At 43.7% G+C, this 18,742-nt stretch overlaps 1 protein-coding gene across 1 annotated transcript in view; it reads right to left on the reverse strand.

The window, feature by feature from the left end:
* Positions 1–3,045: 3,045 nt before the first annotated feature.
* The window catches only part of LOC130402122 (adhesion G protein-coupled receptor E2-like), a 53,217-nt gene continuing 37,520 nt past the window's right edge, over positions 3,046–18,742 (reverse strand). Inside the window, exons 6-21 of the mRNA XM_056606235.1 lie at positions 12,609–12,755; positions 12,365–12,511; positions 11,952–11,989; positions 11,714–11,794; positions 11,303–11,332; positions 11,055–11,214; positions 10,787–10,900; positions 10,082–10,257; positions 9,683–9,883; positions 8,905–9,108; positions 8,219–8,460; positions 8,057–8,123; positions 7,628–7,719; positions 7,312–7,471; positions 6,976–7,041; positions 3,046–4,290 (exon numbers count right to left, since the gene is read on the reverse strand). Of these exons, the coding sequence (XP_056462210.1) occupies positions 4,231–4,290; positions 6,976–7,041; positions 7,312–7,471; positions 7,628–7,719; positions 8,057–8,123; positions 8,219–8,460; positions 8,905–9,108; positions 9,683–9,883; positions 10,082–10,257; positions 10,787–10,900; positions 11,055–11,214; positions 11,303–11,332; positions 11,714–11,794; positions 11,952–11,989; positions 12,365–12,511; positions 12,609–12,755 (1,985 nt within the window). The 3' untranslated portion in view covers positions 3,046–4,230. The remainder of the gene's footprint in view (positions 4,291–6,975; positions 7,042–7,311; positions 7,472–7,627; positions 7,720–8,056; positions 8,124–8,218; positions 8,461–8,904; positions 9,109–9,682; positions 9,884–10,081; positions 10,258–10,786; positions 10,901–11,054; positions 11,215–11,302; positions 11,333–11,713; positions 11,795–11,951; positions 11,990–12,364; positions 12,512–12,608; positions 12,756–18,742) is intronic.

Here is an 18,742-nt window from a genome sequence, read left to right on the forward strand (position 1 = left end):
TATTCTTGGAGGAGGTCGCAGAGATAACTGGGGGCTAGGTTGTGGAGAGCTTTGTAGGTGAGGAGTAGGGTTTTGTATTGGATGCGGTAGTGTACTGGGAGCCAGTGAAGTTGAATGAGGACAGGGGTGATGTGGTCAGATGATTTGGTGCGGGTGATGATCCGGGCGGCTGAGTTCTGAATGATCTGCAGTCTGTTGATGAGTTTGGTGGGGAGTCCGGTGAGGAGGGCGTTGCAGTAGTCTATGCGTGATGTGACAAATGAGTGAACTAGGATTTCAGTGCTGGATTGGGTCAGTGATGGGCGGAGTCTGGCGATGTTGCGGAGGTGGAAGAATGCAGTCCGGGTGATGTTGTGAATATGGGGTGCGAATGAGAGGGTGTTGTCCAGGATGACGCCGAGGCTCTTTACTTTGGAGGAGAAGGGTACTGGGAATCCATCGATAATTATGAGTGGAGCTGGGGTGTGTTGTGATTTAGTGAGGGTGGATTTCTTGTGTTGTGTTTCTTTCTGTAAACTACTGGACAATCAATTTCCTTGAGGGAGTCATCCCAAAAGGATCAATAAAGCCTAATCTAATCTAATTTGTCTACATCATAATTACTTGGTAGCATCTTTGGTATGCTTATGCAAATGTTATTATGATTATCATGGCTGACCTTCATGTTTGTGAAAATGTAAGATGGCTTATATAATGTATATGAATATTGTCTTGCACTCATTGTAAGATAACTACCACTCTCTTGTATTGTTGTTTTCATACTTGAAGAATTGCATTCCTAACTACAATATGTTTGATAAGTCGGTCTGCTCACTTTTGCCGAATGTGACACCAGGTTCCCAAATGACCCCCGTGGTGGGGAAGTAGCCACCAGGACAAGAGCAGTAGAAGGTCCCTGGTGCATTGGTACACACAGTATCAAGTCCACAAAAAACCTCAATCTCACTACATTCATCGATGTCTGTGGAGAAGACAGGAGGTTTGACGACCCTGACCCGCTTTTGAATCAGGGCAGTACAATAACAACATTGTTGGACACATAAAGATCAATCACACACCATTGCATGGATTTGCAGAGCTGGCAATCATATCTGAGAGGTCAACACAGTAACCTTGGTTACAGGTGCAGAAATGGGCCCCGATTGTGTTGTTACAGACGGCCTTAGGGCCGCAGATGGTGACGTCTTCCACACACTCATCAACATCTGTCCAAAGATAAAACATGTTTTGCATAAATTATTTCACCACAACCATCCTTTGCTTTGTATATTTGCTGACTCTGTAAAATGTATCCTTCATTGGCTTCATTTTTACGTATTTTAAGAACACAAGCTATATTTCCCTCACTTAACCACTCGGGAGTAGGACCATACATATAAGCCGTATATACTATACATAGCCACAAGGGGAGCAAGACCTTACTGAAGGCTGCAATAAATACTTTAGCCACAGAAGGCAGCACCACAGACCAGGCGAGAAAGCCAAGGGTTACCTCACATCGGCTCCTCCCACTACTTCCGGACTGCGCTGTTCAGACCATAACAGCCTACAGATCGAGCATGTCTTCAGAATCTTCTTGGCAGCTATTAGACATACATGGGTTAATGTTTTTGATCAGCTAGGAGACACTCGCACGTGCTTAGATACATCTTCAATCTCTCTTTGCTTCAGAGTATCAGTTTACCATACCGAAAATACTTTATACCAAATAAAGTCTCTTTAAAGCTATTCCTTTGGATTCGATCACTTTCCTTGAAGAACTCAGCACAGACGAAATAGCACAAATCTACTGTGGGTGACTTAGAACAAGCAAATGATGATACATTATGTGGTTATTTAGTCTACAAAATAATACGTCATAGTTTACAAGTAAGAGAGCGATCTTGTTTGTCCAGTGAAAGCGAGTTGGGTCTAGAGCTGTAGAAACATGGCGGCTCTGTACAGAGTCATAAAGCATATTTATCATGTACTCATTGGCTAGTTTGGGTACACCCACTGTATTCGGTATCATAATCCACAGGATTATTATCCACATTAAGTAGACAACATTTTATAATTCTACTTTGAGTGATTTAGAACAAGCCATTGTAGATTTCAGTTTTCACTTCATTTATAGTTTACTTAAAGATGAATGAATTGTAAAAATTAAACCAACAGCAAGAGGCGGAATGACAAGACAAGGTCGTGGAAAAGACTATGCCGAATCAAACAAGAAATACTTGGGATGCTGACAAACAGATGATTTTGGGCGCTACCAACCCCTGCCATCTACTTATGCCCAATGGCAGCGCAACCAGCCAACATCAAAGCTGTTCACGGGCTCCACCAAGCCAAAACAATTCCTGATGATGGTGATGAGGCACAATCCAGATGTAACTACACCAAGATGGAGAATAGAATGTGTTTACACAGGAGGTCTACTGGTCTACACAAGCCGCCCCCGAGAGAGCCACCAGTCCAAAGGACAAGGCTCCAGGGTTCTTGCCATCTTCTCTACACTGGTGCCACCCCACTCTTCAGTTTCAGCCTGGGATCCCAACCTCTATTGGTTGACGACCAGGGTGGTCACGAAGAGTAGGAGCTCCCCACATCTCCTTCCTTGCAGCATCATGCAGACATGTCCCGGTTTACTGGTCTCAGTTGTCAGAAACAGAGACCAGTAAACCAAAAGCCGTGGTTCATGCCTGAGCAAGGTGGGCAAAACCTTTAGAGTGCCTTTGGGATGCGACTGAAGAAGGGGTTTTTGTTATGATTGCTGTAAGCCGTACAGGGACTGAGTTGCCTTTCCGCCCAAATCATCTGGAGCTTTCAATCGTGCATGCGGAAGAAAATCGTAAAAACAAAAGAACGACATGAACGACCCTCGCGCAGATCCGGATTGTACGTACCAGATCATATAAATAATAAACCAGTGTCAAATACGGTAGTCTAATGCGCTTTTGCATATACTAGGAGATGTATGGTAACACAGAGAAGACATAGGGGGCTAAGTTAACATTCGTTTTTAATCAGACAAGTAGACAAATAGTACACGATATTGTCAACATTCAAATTTTTTCAAAATCAATCACCATAATTCTTCTTTTGTTTGGAACACTAAAAAACCATGCACCTGTGTCTGAGGATCTACTTTAATACGCAAACATCAAATAAAAAAAGGGTCAATAGTGATCAATAGGAAGTAAATGAACGATCCACTACAGATCATACGTAGCAGATCTTAGACATTTTGCGCATGTGCAAATCCAAGAAAGAATCAATGAAATGTACGATCCCCTCGCAGATTTGGATCGTAGGGTTGGATCGCACAACAGATTTGTTCAAAGAGAACTAGTTATTCATGAATCACCCATGACTAGTGTCCATTTTTTAATAGATCCATGTTTTGGAAACTTTTGCTTTTGAGGTTGTTTCCCTGTTCGATAACAGAAAGTAGGCTAGCACTCTTTCAGGGGAAGCCGGTATCCAAAACAATACTGTTGCGATACAACTGCACACTGACATGTTCAAAAGCATCCTTGTATTCACATCCCGCAGTGGAACACATTGGCTTGTAGCGCCGACTGCTAACGAGATGAACGATCGATACACATAACAGGAAGTGATCATTATGTGAATGATGTTTACCGATATGGATGCAATAAGAGGGCCGTTTACTGCATGTCAAGTGGAACAAAGAATGCATTGCAGAGTGTTTGAAGCAAGTTTTTTCAGAACGGAACCCTGTACAGATGGGACATCCCTTGTCATGTGTTTTGACACATTGTTTGTGATAATTAACAACAACGGAGTAATCCATGTAGCAGGATGGGATTTGTTGTCTGGGTATTCTGTGAGAGAATGAAGGATTAAACAATGCATCTTGGCTCTGTGGTCGATTTGGGACAAAGGAGATGGGAACTTTACCTTGATTAAATAATCTTCTTCAAATCTAAATGGGTGAACTTTGAATTGGTATGAAGTTGTAATTTAATCAGTATATTATGTGAACATGACAATATCGAACTCAAAAGTAAGGATATTTTACACTTTTTTCACTTACTTATTTACCAGACAAAAAGGGTGGGTATAACAAAACAATGACAAACAAACCTTGACACGAGAAAGGGACTTACACATGATGCATGGAACAGTTTTTGCCTAGTGTTTACATGTGTTATGAATACATTAATCTAAGGCATAATGTTTTACATCCATTGCTTTCCTTTTTTTATTCTCCTCTTTTCACCATCACTTCTTTTCTTGCTCCTCAATGGCGTCCATGTTGTCTGAACCGGAATGAAAGTCTTTCTGAAAACAATCACAATACAACAATAATACAATCAAATGACTATTTTGGCTGTTGTCTTTTTCTTACCCTAACCTGCTGTTGATGGTTGACGTCTTTCTAAAGCCACAAAATAGGTAAATAACTCGAATATTTTGTATTATTCAGTTGTAATTTTGACCTATCCGTCGCACAAGCTATTGGATAGTCTTCAGGGTGTCCGCGGAGGTCTTAAAAGTCTTAAAAAGTCTTAAATTCATTTTTCTAAATTTAAGGCCTTAAAAAGTCTTAAATTCGTCAAAAATGTCATATGCTGGTCTTAAATTTATAACTCGGAGGTCTTAAATTTGTCGGGGCAGGGTTATTTTATTTATTTATTTTCTCGCGGGACTTTTCGGGAAGGAGATGTACGAGGGGCTACTTTCTTGCTAGCTGCATATATAAACGGATGTCTGCGCGCTTGCTAGCTAGTCTGCAACAATGGGTAAATGCAAGTTCAACGTCAGTTGGCTGGAAGACGTCCGTTTCCGAGGTTGGCTAGCGTCCGTTGCCAACCCAGAACAGGCCAGATGCATTCCGTGCAAAAGTAGCCTACATTCAAGCTCGGCACCATGGGGATTAAGGCTGTCGTCAGCCATATGCAGAGCCAAAAACATAAAACCTCTGCCAGGAGCCACACACAGACCCCAGCCATTTCTACGTTTTGCATCTCTGCTGCGGCGGTGGCGCCGCAGACGGTCCGCGCTGCTAGCACTGACCTGAGGGTAGCATTTGGTGCGACACCAACACTGAAAGCGGAGGTGTTGTGGATTCTAAACACAGTGGTCAAGCACCAGTCCTACAACTCAAATGAGGGGATAGGAGATCTCTTCGGTTTGATGTTCCCTGACTCTCAAATCGCGAGCACCTTTACTGCTGGAAGGGACAAAACGGCGTATATAACTCGCTTCGGACCAGCGCCTTTCATCCGAAACGAGCGAATCTGCAGCGTCAACAAGGCCAACAAGCACGCCACCCTAGCCATATTATGGGCAACCGTGTTCCCTTTGGCTGTGATTTGAACTTTGAATTCCTCGTAGGAGTTCATAATAATACATTGCTCGCCTTGGATGAAATACACCGCTCTTGCGCGATTTATTTTGCATAAGGGTGAGTCAAATGACGCGAGAAACGCCCCTTTTATGTGAACGCGCATTGAACCTAAAGCGGAAAACCTGGTTCAACTAATTGAATCTAAAGTGAGCGTCGTGGTACCATTTAACTGTGATTGAGAGTTGCGGCTCTGTCGAGCCAGGTTTTCCCAAGAAAGCCTGGGTATGTTCAACGAGGTTCGTGGTATACCCCCCAGGTCTTACTGAAGGCAATTTAATACCATAAATACGTGCTGGTGCACCCAAATTAAAAATGTAGGCGCACCAGTGCACCCAAGGAAAAAGTTAGTCTGGAGCCCTGGACTATCACTTTATGTTCAATGAACAGACAGAAAGTAAACTTGAATGAGTCTCATTGAGTGACACACATGCTATGCTTGGGTTGTAATACAGCGGGATCCCCCCCACCATTGCGTGTTTAAGGTCTTAAATTTCATTCAAGGTGGTATTAAAAAGGTCTTAAAAAGTCTTAAATTTGACTTGCTGAAACCTGCAGATACCCTGGTCTTACTAACATACCATTTCCCTTCAAGAGCCCACCACATTATCTAGTAAGAGTGCTGTTAGATCTCAGGTCCTACATAAGCCTCTTGGTATTGACTTTACTTTATTTCCCACTTGTAGAACTAGTTCATAAACATCTCCGGCTTGTTTGATGTGCATTTGGATGATATTTGTCGTGTTTGGTAAATGTATGTGGTTGTACTCCTTGACCCCCTAGTGGTGGGTGGATTCCTTATATACCACTCAGGATTTGGTGCGGGGAAGCTTGCTCAGAAAGAAGGACCAAGATGGCGGTGCCTTGAGGAAGGCATGATGAAATGCCTTCTCGTAACTCTTGCCACTATTCAAGTGTCTAGCCAAGCTTATCATTCAACCAGACAGTTTCACCCACATCCTGACGATAGCCGGGGAACGTTTGAGACCCTTTTTGAAACTGTGAACGAACAAAGCTGTATGAAGTTAACTCTGACTTGCAACCGCTTTCCGTGACCCCCGAATGCTGGGACCCCTGTCAGTGACAGGGGGCCCACCAAGTCAAGACGCTGAGCCAGAGGCCGTAACGTCTTCCTGGGGCTGCGCGGGGGGGGGGGGGACCTTAGTCATCCATTTATTTGTACATGGAAGCAAGACGTGTGGTTTAAGCATCACGTGGCACTGGGTGGATCCTTGAGGGATCTTAAGGCCCTGTTCTCCAATGAACTGCTGCTCGGTTGGATGCCTCTGCCCAGGGTACCGTGACACCGTGGGGTTCGTCCAAACGTGGTCTTTGTTCCCAGAGATGAAATTATATCTACTTTGTTTGGTGGCTTAGCAGTAGCATTTTGCCGACATTAGCACTAATACTACTGATGGATAGTTTGGGTTTGTAGTAGTATGGTTAAACACATATTCAACTTTGTGCTTTTTGCCATGGCAATCGACATATACTTATCTCGACAAATAGATCCTTCAATCTGTATCCCTAAGTACAATTCAGTTGTGTTTGTGCAAATATGTAAAATTCTAATTTGTAATCTGTAAATATGAATTGAATTGAGTGTCTATGCCACTCACCGCTGTTCCAGCATTTCCAGATTTCCTGAATGAGCAGGACAGCCATTTGATGTACTCTCCCCTTACCTTGAAGGTACAACCATGTAACATGGATTAATACTAAGGATAATATCATTAGTAATCTTAACTTAATGACATATAAAGATTGTAGGCAGTTTTTTGGATGGTCAATTTCTATTGGAAAGTGGTTAAGTGTGTTGCATTTTCAATATTTCACTCATAATACTATAACTAATAATATCACAATTATCAATATACCAGTTCGATAAGCATTGTCCTGTTCTTATGGTCCTGTATAAAGATGAACCATAACAATGGTTCTGGATTTGGACCCACCTCCTTGTTGAGCAGACAGTGCACGATGAAGAGGAAGGTGCCCTGCTGGGAGTTGAGCAGGATGAAGAGCACCTGGAAGAAGAGGTTGGCCTGGTACAGGCCCAGGATCCAAGTGCAGCCCAGGATGACAGACTGGGCCAGGATCTTGAACACGATCAGCCTGCAGAGATGTTCAAGAGACGCACAGCAAAGTGGATCAGGTACAGGGTGCGCCCTCTGGACCAACCACGTTACTGCACCCTCATTGGCTGGAATAGTTCCAGTTGATGTAATGACAGACAGACGGACAGACAGAGATAACAGAGTCTGGTTGAACCTGGTGTCCTTGGACTGCGACACATCACTCTTCATGCTGGCCAGGGTGGGCCTCAGGCACACCAGGGTGGCAAAGAACAGCACCAAATTCATCTTGAATGACACAAAGGCACATTTTAGAGGAGCCCACATGTTAGCCTACAGCATAATCTCTAGGGGATCCTGATTTGGGCACAGAGAAGCAGAGGACCTCTCATGCTTGCACAGCGCCCAACAAAAAAAAAACATGAGAACGTTGGCCAACGTCTATTAAACATGTTGGCCAAACCTTCACCCGACAACTACTTAGAAAAAATGAACTAAAATCATGCTTTTATGGTTACAGCAGTACAGAATACAAAGTAACTGGTTGCTAATGCCACGCGTCGATTAATGTCCCATCTCACAGTGTGACAAGAAATACAAATACAAATAAAGCCAATCTACTCACACCAAGGAGAGCGACCACAGGCCCTGTCAGAGCCCAGTTGAAGCTGCGTTCTGTCGATAGCCAGCACCTACACAGTTATAAGAACAAAGTTTGTGTATGTCATATACGTAACTATAGATACACATGGTCATAAGTCTGTGGGTCACTGGAAGTGCTACTCACGCCTGTGAGTCTGTGGCACCATATCCATCAGAGAACACCGCTGCAGACACGCCCAGAATCACAAACGGTGCGCCATAGCCAATCAGGTACAGCACTGGTGTGGGGAGCCCGTCCCTCTGGATGACCTGGACCTTGGAAAGTCTCCGGACCAGCAGGAAGAGCTGCAGGGCCTCCAGGAGCATCCAGGAGAAACTGGCCAGAATCAGGAAGTGGAGCACGCCGGCCATGACTTTACAAGCCACCTACAGAGACGACCAGGTTGAAGGTATTCAACCGACCCTCCTCTATGCTCTTTATCCTCAGTACAACCTCATATGGCCTACCTTCCTATGACCTCATATCCAAGGGCGTTCCTTCCTAATACTTTTCCTTATATGGCTGACTGTCTACAACCTTGTAATTGGTTACAGTAGTTACAAACTATAGATTTCAATGCCAACCGATAAAGAGGTCGACCAAGTCTCGACCCTGTCTTGATTTTGTGGCTATGAAACTTTTGGTCATGCCCATTGTAAAATATAATGCTAATAAGGCAATACCTAAAAAGATAAGGTTGCCCTCCTTCCCATTCAACACTAAGAATGCCTTCCCTCTTATTCAACACTAAGAATGCCCTCAGGGTATCATGAGAAGAGCATATATCCTCCCAGGCGGTGGATCTGTTCGCCTACTGTGTGAACAAACACCTTATTGTCAACGTATCGGTCCATCCAGAGCATCAGGAAGTGGGAGGAGGCGAGGCTGATGCAGAGGTGCAGACGGGCCGTGTTGTTGATCTTGGCGTTCCAGCTGCACAGGAGGAAGGTCACGATGGCCAGCGCAAAGAAGAACAGGCCGATGGTCACACATACTCTGTTCAGCCACTCCAGGAAGGGGTCCTCTGGAGGAGGCTGTTGAGGAACAAGACAAGAAAACGTGAAGCTTGTGAAAATATCGGGAATGGTTGTGTCGATAAAACCGTCACCGCTTGTAATTTGGCACAAAAACAACACACTGTCTGCTGAACGTTTGGTGTGGAGGGATCTAAGTGCCAAAGAGAGATTGGTTTGGATTGTTTTCATTCACTCTTTTTACCAAAGTATATCTGACAGAAATCTCTCTCTCTTGCCAGTGTGGCAGGGCTGGGAGGGGTTGTTGGCAGAAGTGGTGATGTGGTTCATCTGTGCAGGTGTGGCCTACAGGCTGGGCTTTGACCAACTTTCTCTCTGACTTCAGAGATTGAGATCTCCGCTGTAAAACCGATTGTTTTATTAGGGACCTGTATTGTAGTGGTATGTGTCACTACGTTGGAGCAGTTTCTGCATCAAACAAGTCAGGCATGGACCCCTGTCCTTCCTGCTCCTTTGGCTCTCTTGTAGAAAATACGCATCTGTCAGCTAGAGGAGGAAAATGCGGCGTCCACAGAGAACAAAGACAATACATTGAGCAGTCGAACCACCTCAGGGTGGGCTGCTTGGTACGTACGTCTCCGATCTGCAGGATGAGAGCGAAGGTGGAGAGGTGGGAACAGCTGCAAATGGTGTAGTTCTCATCGGAGTATGCCACCCAACAGCCCTTTACCGACCAGCGGCTGGCCTCCGCTTCCTCGCCCCCGGAGGCATCCACCTTCGCCACTGTCTGGTCTTTGCCCGCCCAGTACACACAGGTCACCAGGCCAGCCTCCAACTTCTGAGGATGCAAAAAAAAAAAAAAGCAAACAGTAAGGAACTGATATCGGTTCATGGATGATGATGGATGGAGGTATAATATTTTGGTGGATAGATAGATGGAAGGGTGTATTCATTTAGGTTTGGACATGGATGTAGGTACAGATGGATGGGTGGATGAGTTGACGACTATGGCGCATTCTGTCAGACGGTTCACCTTCTTGTGCTGGATGGTGAAGTTGACGGGTTGGGAGAAGTTGGAGTGCTTGGTTTTGGGTAGGAAGGCGGTGATGATGTCAGAGTTCATCTCAGTCTGGTTCTTGGTCTGTAAGAAGCGGGGAATGAGAAGCCTCTCCATGTCGCGGAGGGTGAGGACTGCAGCTGCTGCCGATCCTGCAAAAAAAAGAAAAAAAAAATTTCTTGGTTCAGATTTACTTCATTATAAGTTGCTAAGATTGAATATTAATACGTTTTGGCTGTAGTACACTGCAACAAGGCCATTGAATTCCCTCTATAAATGTGCCAAACATAAATATTTTGCTCCTAAGGTCTGAACCTCCATTAAATGTTATGAGCAGGGTTATTTTTGTACACATCTGTACTTTTTTTGCCTTTTTCAACAGACTAAAAACATACAGAGTATATATAAATATCAACACAAAGTCATGATTCAAGTATTTTGATGTTCTTCACACTTTGTACGTTCACGACAAGAACAATATGTGGAAACTATGAGAATTAATTATTATTTTTCCCTACATTTAATTTCCGCACTACAATGCATTTTGATCAAATTTCAAGGTCCTCAAATATACCAGAAGTTTGCCCCACCAAACAACCCAAGATGGCCACCAGGTTAATAAGGTTGATGGTCACATTCAGTTCTTCCACCCAGCCAGCTGAGGGGGTCACTCTTCCTCACCATTGTTGTCCTGAGCGAGAGCCTCGAGGTTGACCTCCATGCTGATCCCTTTGACCGAAAGGACATTACTCTCTCCATTACTGCTTCCAAGACTGAAGGTCTGTATTCTCAAATCTAGAGGGAAATTTACAGAGACAAAAGGATATAAACAAGTTGATTGTGATCCAGCAAGCCTTACCATAGTTCCTATAGCCTCATTCCTAGTACCTAGTTCCAACAACCAAGGGACAAGGGACTAGCTCTAATGCCTTGGTGGCATGTTTCCTACCTACTACTGCAGTCTGGAGCGTCTTGTTGGTTCCGTTCTGGCTGGGTTCTACAAGGGAAGAAACCAGACCCTCAGAGATGTCCAGGATCACACTGCCTGTATCTGCATCTCCATCACTGGTCACCGCCTTGGGCGACTTAGAGTTAGCACCTGACACTTCCTGGGGCAGAAGGAAAGCGTTGCTATAGTTGGGTGACAAGTTCTTGAAGGGAATTAACGGATTTAACAGACATAATATTATAACGTACCATTGATGCAGAAAAGCCATTTTTGACTGTCTGAAAAAAAAGCAAAGAAACAAACTGCAGATGTCATTAGACTGTTTATAGTGTATAATCCTGTGTTATTATTTGAAACCCCATCAGGTCATCTGTTTGAGAAATAAGTAGTCTCTGAAGACTGATGAGTAGCCCCAGCCAGTATCTGCCAAATTCTAAGTAAATTTCCTGGCAAAGGTTTTCATGAAAATAAATGAAAATTAACCCTGCATCGTGCTTGGTTGAAATACCTTGGATCTGGTTCTGGGTTTCTGAATCCCCTCACCCAAAACGTGGCTCCCTAAAGAAACAGACATGTAGGCTGGAGCGTCGAAAGAAAAAGACGCCACTCATCTGTCTTAAGAGACTATGAACTAACTAACTGTTTTTGCATACACTGACCGCTTCTGACAGAATGACGCCTGCATTATTCTTCAGCTGTTGGGCGATATTTCCAAGAAAAGCTCTTTCCTTTGTTTGTCCCTGAAACAGCGACACAAATCCCTGCTCAAACTTTTTCCGTTTCCTTTTCATACAGTTTTAAGAATAGCTAATTTTTCAATCGTCGTACTAATGCTTCTCCTGAACTAGTTATTATTTTTCTGTTAACAATTTTATACTCGAAAAAAACAGTACTTGCCTCTGGAGGTTCAATCGCATCAAGAATGTCCTGAAGACCTATTTAGTTATTGTTGAATACAAAATCGTATTAATAATTACTATCAATAATCATAATAATAATATTGAAGATCCTTAATGTGGTCTAAGCCCATTAATGATCTTACTACAGATGGAACAGGTTTTTTGTCTTGTCATGATTTAATCAGCTTCATTTCTGTCTACATTGAATGTTCTACGAAACATATTTGGTATGTTTATGCAAATGTTATGATGATTTATCATAACCGGACTTCATGTTTGTGGAAATGTAAGATATTATCTCATATGTATCTTACACTCGATGTAAGATAACTACCACTCTCTTGGGGTTGTTTTCATAATTGAAGAAGTGCATTCCTAACTACAATATGTTCAATAAGACGGTCTGCTCACTTTGGCAGAACGTGACAACAGGTTCCCAAATGACCCCCGTTGAGGGGTAATAGCCATCAGGACAGGAGCAGTCGAAGGTCCCTGGTGCGTTGGTACACACGGTTTTAGTTCCACAAAGATCCACCGTCTCACTGCATTCATCGATGTCTGTGGAGAAGCCAGGAGGTTGGTAGACCCTGACCTGCTTTTAAATCAGGGCAATACAAGCACAACATTGTTGGACACAGAATGACCAACCACACACCATTGCATGGATTTTCAGAGCTGGCGATCATATCTGAGAGGTCGACGCGGTAACCGTGGTTACAGGTGCAGAAATGGGCCCCGATTGTGTTGTTACAGACGGCCTCAGGACCGCAGATGGTGACGTCTTCCACACACTCATCAGCATCTGTTCAGAGACATATGAGGCATGATTTATAATATTCCACCTTTGGCTACATTAGTTCCTGCATGGTCTCTTACCTGCCCTGCCCTGTGTGTGTGTGTGTGTGTGTGTGTGTGTGTGTGTGTGTGTGTGTGTGTGTGTGTGTGTGTGTGTGTGTGTGTGTGTGAGTGAGTGAGTGAGTGAGTGAGTGAGTGAGTGAGTGAGTGAGTGAGTGAGTGAGTGAGTGAGTGAGTGAGTGAGTGAGTGAGTGAGTGAGTGTGCGCGCGCGCGCTCGTGCGTTTGTGTGTGTGTTTATTCCCTTCATCATATTGTCTATGCCCCTTGTGGTTCTCTAGCTCTCTGTTTCCCTGACTACCCGAGTGCCTCAACAGCATCTTTCCAACACTCTGCTTGTGTGTTTAGCTCCAGGCTGCAGCTGGTCTTGTGTGTATCTAGTGTTTGTGAAGGTCGGTTTTTCTTGTGTCTTGAATTTACATTAAGTAAATCTTTGAGTTGAGCGCTGTGTGTCTGAGTGTGTCTGAGTTGCAAGGTTGAATCTTCATTTTCTTGGTGGATACACATAGAGGGCAGAGTGTGGAAACCCAAGACCAGAGTTGGGGCTGCGTGTGACGCCCTGGGCTACCCTCACAAATAATTTGATTATTTGTGAGGGTAACCTGATTGGTCAACTACGCCATAGTCAAATGAGCTTGAAAGTACAGCTACCCATGCTCAAATAAAAAAAGGCTCATCACTGTGAATATGACTCTGGGGCTGGGAGAAGCTGCACACCTGTGGTCAAACAAGAAATTAGTGTGCACAGATGACACCAGGGGCCTCTACGAATTCTCTTTTTTGCATAGGAAATTTCCTTTCCTATGGAGATGACCCGGAAGTGCTTGGAGGAAAGGTGGTTCGAATTCTAAAAATGCTTAGGAAAGGAGCTTCAATGCTTCCTTTAACCCTCCTTTAGCATTGGTTACTCCTGAGCTTCCTTTGAGAAAGGAAAGCAGATAGTGGTATCCCATAATCCTTTACGGTGGCAATATTTAAAGCAACATGCCACCGACGAAGTTTACCGACACTACGCGAAGACGCATGGGAGATGCAGTAAAGCAGAAGAATAGAAGAGAAGAAAATACAATTGATAATAATGGATACCAATTCCAGAAACATAATTATTTAAATATAAATGAATTTATTTATTGCTGGTTAGTAAGCACATAAAATACACTATAAGAAAAGAAAATGCCAACTTCACATTAAGAAAGACTACTGGGGGCAGTTAATTTCAACATCAACATAAGTTTAGCCTCTTTTTATTCGCTTGAATTGGAATTCAAATGACCTGAAATATTCCCGTTGGCCAAGTCCGACCTAAGTGATTCTCACTGTTGGCGATAACCTGATTGAAATCAATACGACATGAACGCATGGATCAAAGAGCGCTTGCTTTGGTCAATCTTCGGAAAATTGTGCTTTCATACTAGAGACGCTATAGATCGGCAATACCCGCCGTCGCACAATAACGTTGGTTTGGAAGAGTGGAGTCGAATTCCTTTTAAACAGTGTTGTCTTTTTTTATGTTCGAAAGGAAGCACCTTTCATCTCTCCTTGACCCGATTACATTTTTCTCAAAGGCTAAGGAAAGGAGGCATAAAGGTTAGGAGATTTGACTATTCGTAGAGGCCCCAGCACTATCCACACACACACTAAGAGAGAGATTTCCTGCATGGTTTTCAATTAAGCGTCTTTATTACAATTAGCAGACGCTTTTATCCAATGCGACTTACATTGATTAATACACACATCGACACACCAACGGCAGAGTCAACCATGCACGGCGACAGCCAGCACGTAAGGAGCAATAAGGGTTAAGCGTCTTGCTTGCAGGGACACATCAACACAGCTAGGAGGAGCTGGGGATCGAACTAGCAACCTTTCGGTTACAAGATAACTGAGCTAAGCCGACCTCAGTCTGACTTAAAGGGGTAGTTCGGAATTTTGGACATAGGGCCTGATTCCCAAGTGAGCATTGGTATTCTATATCACTGGAGACAGTTTTCAACACATTTCATTCAGTCCTTCTAGTTGCAGAGTTCGCTCGTGCTAGGCTAGCGCAAGGCAATGGGCAATGCTAGCCTGCTATTAAAAACAGTCTTACCCACTCCACAGTACACCCGAGGTAAATCAATTATAACGCCAGACTTTAGATTTAAATGTCTGTGTTGATAGAATAATGTTAGAAATAAAACTAACCTTGCATCGCATGAATCATCGAGGGACTACTTTCTCAGCAGAAGCGGAATTTTACTATGCGCTGGTTAGGTTTGTAACCGAATCACGACAGAAGAACGTAAACAGAGAAGCGTGGGACAGAAGCGCAATTGAACGACTAGGCAACATGATGGTTCAGTGTGCTTTTAGAAATTGTAGAAATAAACGGTACAGATGGGCACCACAAAGTTTCCACCAATTTCCAGTGCGAGATCCAGAAAGGACTCAAATGTGGCTTGTTGCTGCTGGCTTGGACATCAAAACACCGGCTCGTACATTAGCGGTTCGTTTGATACAACACATTCCTCATAATCGTCTTCAAAAGCAGATGCATCGCTAACTCCTCCAAATGTGGGCATATCTTGTTAATTGAATACGCTTATAGAATTCCTTCGTTCACTGTGCTCTGCGTTTGTAGCAATGCAACCCGGTATCACGCAATTGCGTGCTCCTGCGCACGAACGTTAATCTATTGAAGCGTGTTCCCGAGCACGATAGTCCGACTTTTTGCGTGTTACACAAAACGAAATGTAAACCAATGCATTCTGAATGGGAGTGTTCTAAGACAATTAACGTGCTCCACAAAACGGTACAAGAGAGAGAGAAAGAGAGAGCGGGAGGGACAGAGAGAGAGAGAGAGCGAGAGAGAGGCTTCAGAAAGGGTGTGCGCAGATAGTACAGTGCACCCTAGTTATGTTTATGCCAAAACCTATATATATATAATTAGGCTGTGGAAATTGCAATAAGTTAAGAACACAACTTCGCACGTTGAGCACACAGCCGTGTGACTCGTTTATTTTGTAAAAAAGAAAACCGGAAAACAAAGCGTGCTGAAGGTAAACAAATCCAGCATGGTCTGTGACGTCATGAGACGCACGTTAGTTGAAGGGGGGGGGGGGGGACACGTTTGTTGAGGGGGGGGAGACACGTTTGTAGGGGGGGGGCACGCGAGAGTTGGTTTTTATTGAACGCTCGACAACGAGAGTTGGTTTTTATTGAACGAGACTTCAACACGGAAGAGCTGCACGAAACGATGGTCACGTCGGTGACGGTGTCGACAATAATGAACACACGAACAATGTTAATAGAACAACACACAACCACATAACATCCCAAACCCATTAACCCCACTTAATCCTAACAACAAAACAAGTTAACAAAAGCCCCATTTGTCAACTGAGAACCCCAATTCCCAGAATCCCCCGCGGCTCCGGAACACGGCGTAGCTTATATTAATCTTTATTATCTGAATGGGAAATGCAATATTTTAGGACAGATACACCATTAAACGCGTTTCTAATGACATTTCTAGCGAGAAATGTACATTTTCCTTACATAATCTTCAGTCAGTGAATGTGTATGATCTTTATTAATCTTTATTATCTGAATGGAAAATGCAATATTTTAGGACAGATACACCATTAAACGCGATTCTAATGACTTTTCTAGCGAGAAATGTACATTTTCCTTACATAATCTTCAGTCAGTGAATGTGTATGATCATTATTAATCTTTATTATCTGAATGGGAAATGCAATATTTTAGGACCGATTCACCGTTAAACGTGTTTCTAATAACATTTCTAGCGAGAAATATACTTTTTACTTGCATAATCTTCAGTCAGTGATTGTGTCTGATCTTTAGTTTTATAGTTATTAGGATTTGATCGGCTCGCTCGCATGTTTCAACGACGTCAGGTTGCTTTCGCTAAACTAGCAGCTCACGTGCTTCCTGCGTTTGTGTTATTAAACTGTTACTTTATGTAACTTTTAATGATATCATCTTGTTAGAAACACGTATATCTGAGAGCCAACCCAGTCGCCAAAAGCATACGTTGACAGTGTACTTTTCGTGAACACTGGATTACGTCGCAGTTCAACATAAAATAGCGTGTTATACACACACACACACACTCACGCACACGCACAGACACACACAGACAAGCACACACACGCACGCACACACACGCACGCACGCACAGACACAGACACAGACACAGACACACACACACACACACACACACACACACATGCACACACTCACACGGTGCATTTCGCTGCTAAAACAACAACAAAAATATATTCCCTCAAATATTATTGCTTTCAAGACGTTGGCCAAAATGGCCAATAATATCATTTTTTATTTGGGATGCTTCTAGGACATTTTGTGTGGATTTTGAACGGTATGTGGGGGGCACGTTTTTTGCAGGACCTGGCAACCCTGCGCTGTTGCCCGAGATCTGGATCCACCCCGGCGTGGTGCCGTCTCCTTTTGACCTTTTGACCCCAGACTTCTGGGGGAATAGCTGAATCAATTCATTAGTCAATCAGAAGCATGTAAATATGTTCCCGGTGGCGTAAGAGGACGAACAAGGTGTCCTTCAACATCTACGCTTCCAGAAGATTGCAACGGTGCCACACATGAGCATATTCAAACATGTTTAATGGTAGTAATTAGCTGTCGAAATTGGAGGCCTTAATCAATACTGAGCAGCTATTGATTTGCTTCCCGATAAAGATTTGTCACAAATTACATGTTATTTAGCATCTACACGTTGAGCTGAGTCCAATGACACCAAGAACGACACTCTAGCTAATGGTAACATGTATTTTACATGGTACACCTAGGTCTAGGACATGATCTCGGTGTAGCAAGAGGCCGAGCTTGATCTCATTGGACTCAAGCTTAACGTGGACTAGCTTAACGTGTCATTGGACTAGCTTAACGTGTAGATGCTAATTAACATGTAATTTGTCAAAAATCTCCATCGGGAAGCAAATCTATAGCTGGTCATTATTGATAAAGGCCTCCAAAATCGACAGCTAATTACTACCCCGAAACATATTCAAATATGATCATGTGTGGCACTGTTGCAATCGTCTCGAAACGTAGATGTCAAAGGACACCTTGTTTGCTCTGTTGCACCACCGGGAAGATATTTTCATACTTCTAATGGATTGATTCATATTTTAAGGTTCTCGGAGTGAGACTTTAAGTGGCTGCAGCAGAAGTGTTGAGACGAAAGATGATATCAAGAGATTTATAGAATATTCCCATTCACATTATGATTCTTCGTCGTAACATCCGACCAAACATCCTTTACATTCACAGAGCGAAGATTATGAAAGTCCAGGCTCAGCAAGTGCTCCATCTCGTTGCACCTGCACCCAGCGGCTCGCTTGCAAGATTTTGGCCTGAAGTTCTTCCCAGACCTACACCCTAGCCATCCAACATGCATATCCAACATGAAATTTTAATACCTTATTCTAGGGCCTAACTGGGACCTCCGCACCGAAACTTGGCCCGGTCGGACCCCGAGGGCAGGAAGGGGGGGCCTGCCCTCGGGGTCTGACCGGGCCAAGTCTCGGGCAGGAAGGGCCCCCCTTCCTGCCCTCGGGGTCCGACCGGGCCAAGTTTCGGTGCGGAGGTCCCAGTTAGGCCCTAGAATAAGGTATTAAAATTTCAGGGCGGTAGGACCTTCCTATCTCAAAAACTGTTTTTCCACCACATTCTGAACCATTAGGTCTTGCAGGCTACACTTCTGAGGGGCTTTGTCCAAATGACACTCCATTTGGGAAAACTTTTTTTCTCTAAGGGCTAGAACTCCAAATCTCGGATATGTCGTACACAGGGCCCCGGGAAATGTGTGTAAACATTTTAGCATCCCTAGCTATCTCGAAAAGGTCGGCAAAGGGGCGTGACCTCCAACAGTACAGTAAATGTACATAAGACAG

The sequence above is a fragment of the Gadus chalcogrammus genome, chromosome 2 (assembly GCF_026213295.1).
Source record: "Gadus chalcogrammus isolate NIFS_2021 chromosome 2, NIFS_Gcha_1.0, whole genome shotgun sequence".
Lineage (NCBI taxonomy): Eukaryota > Metazoa > Chordata > Actinopteri > Gadiformes > Gadidae > Gadus > Gadus chalcogrammus.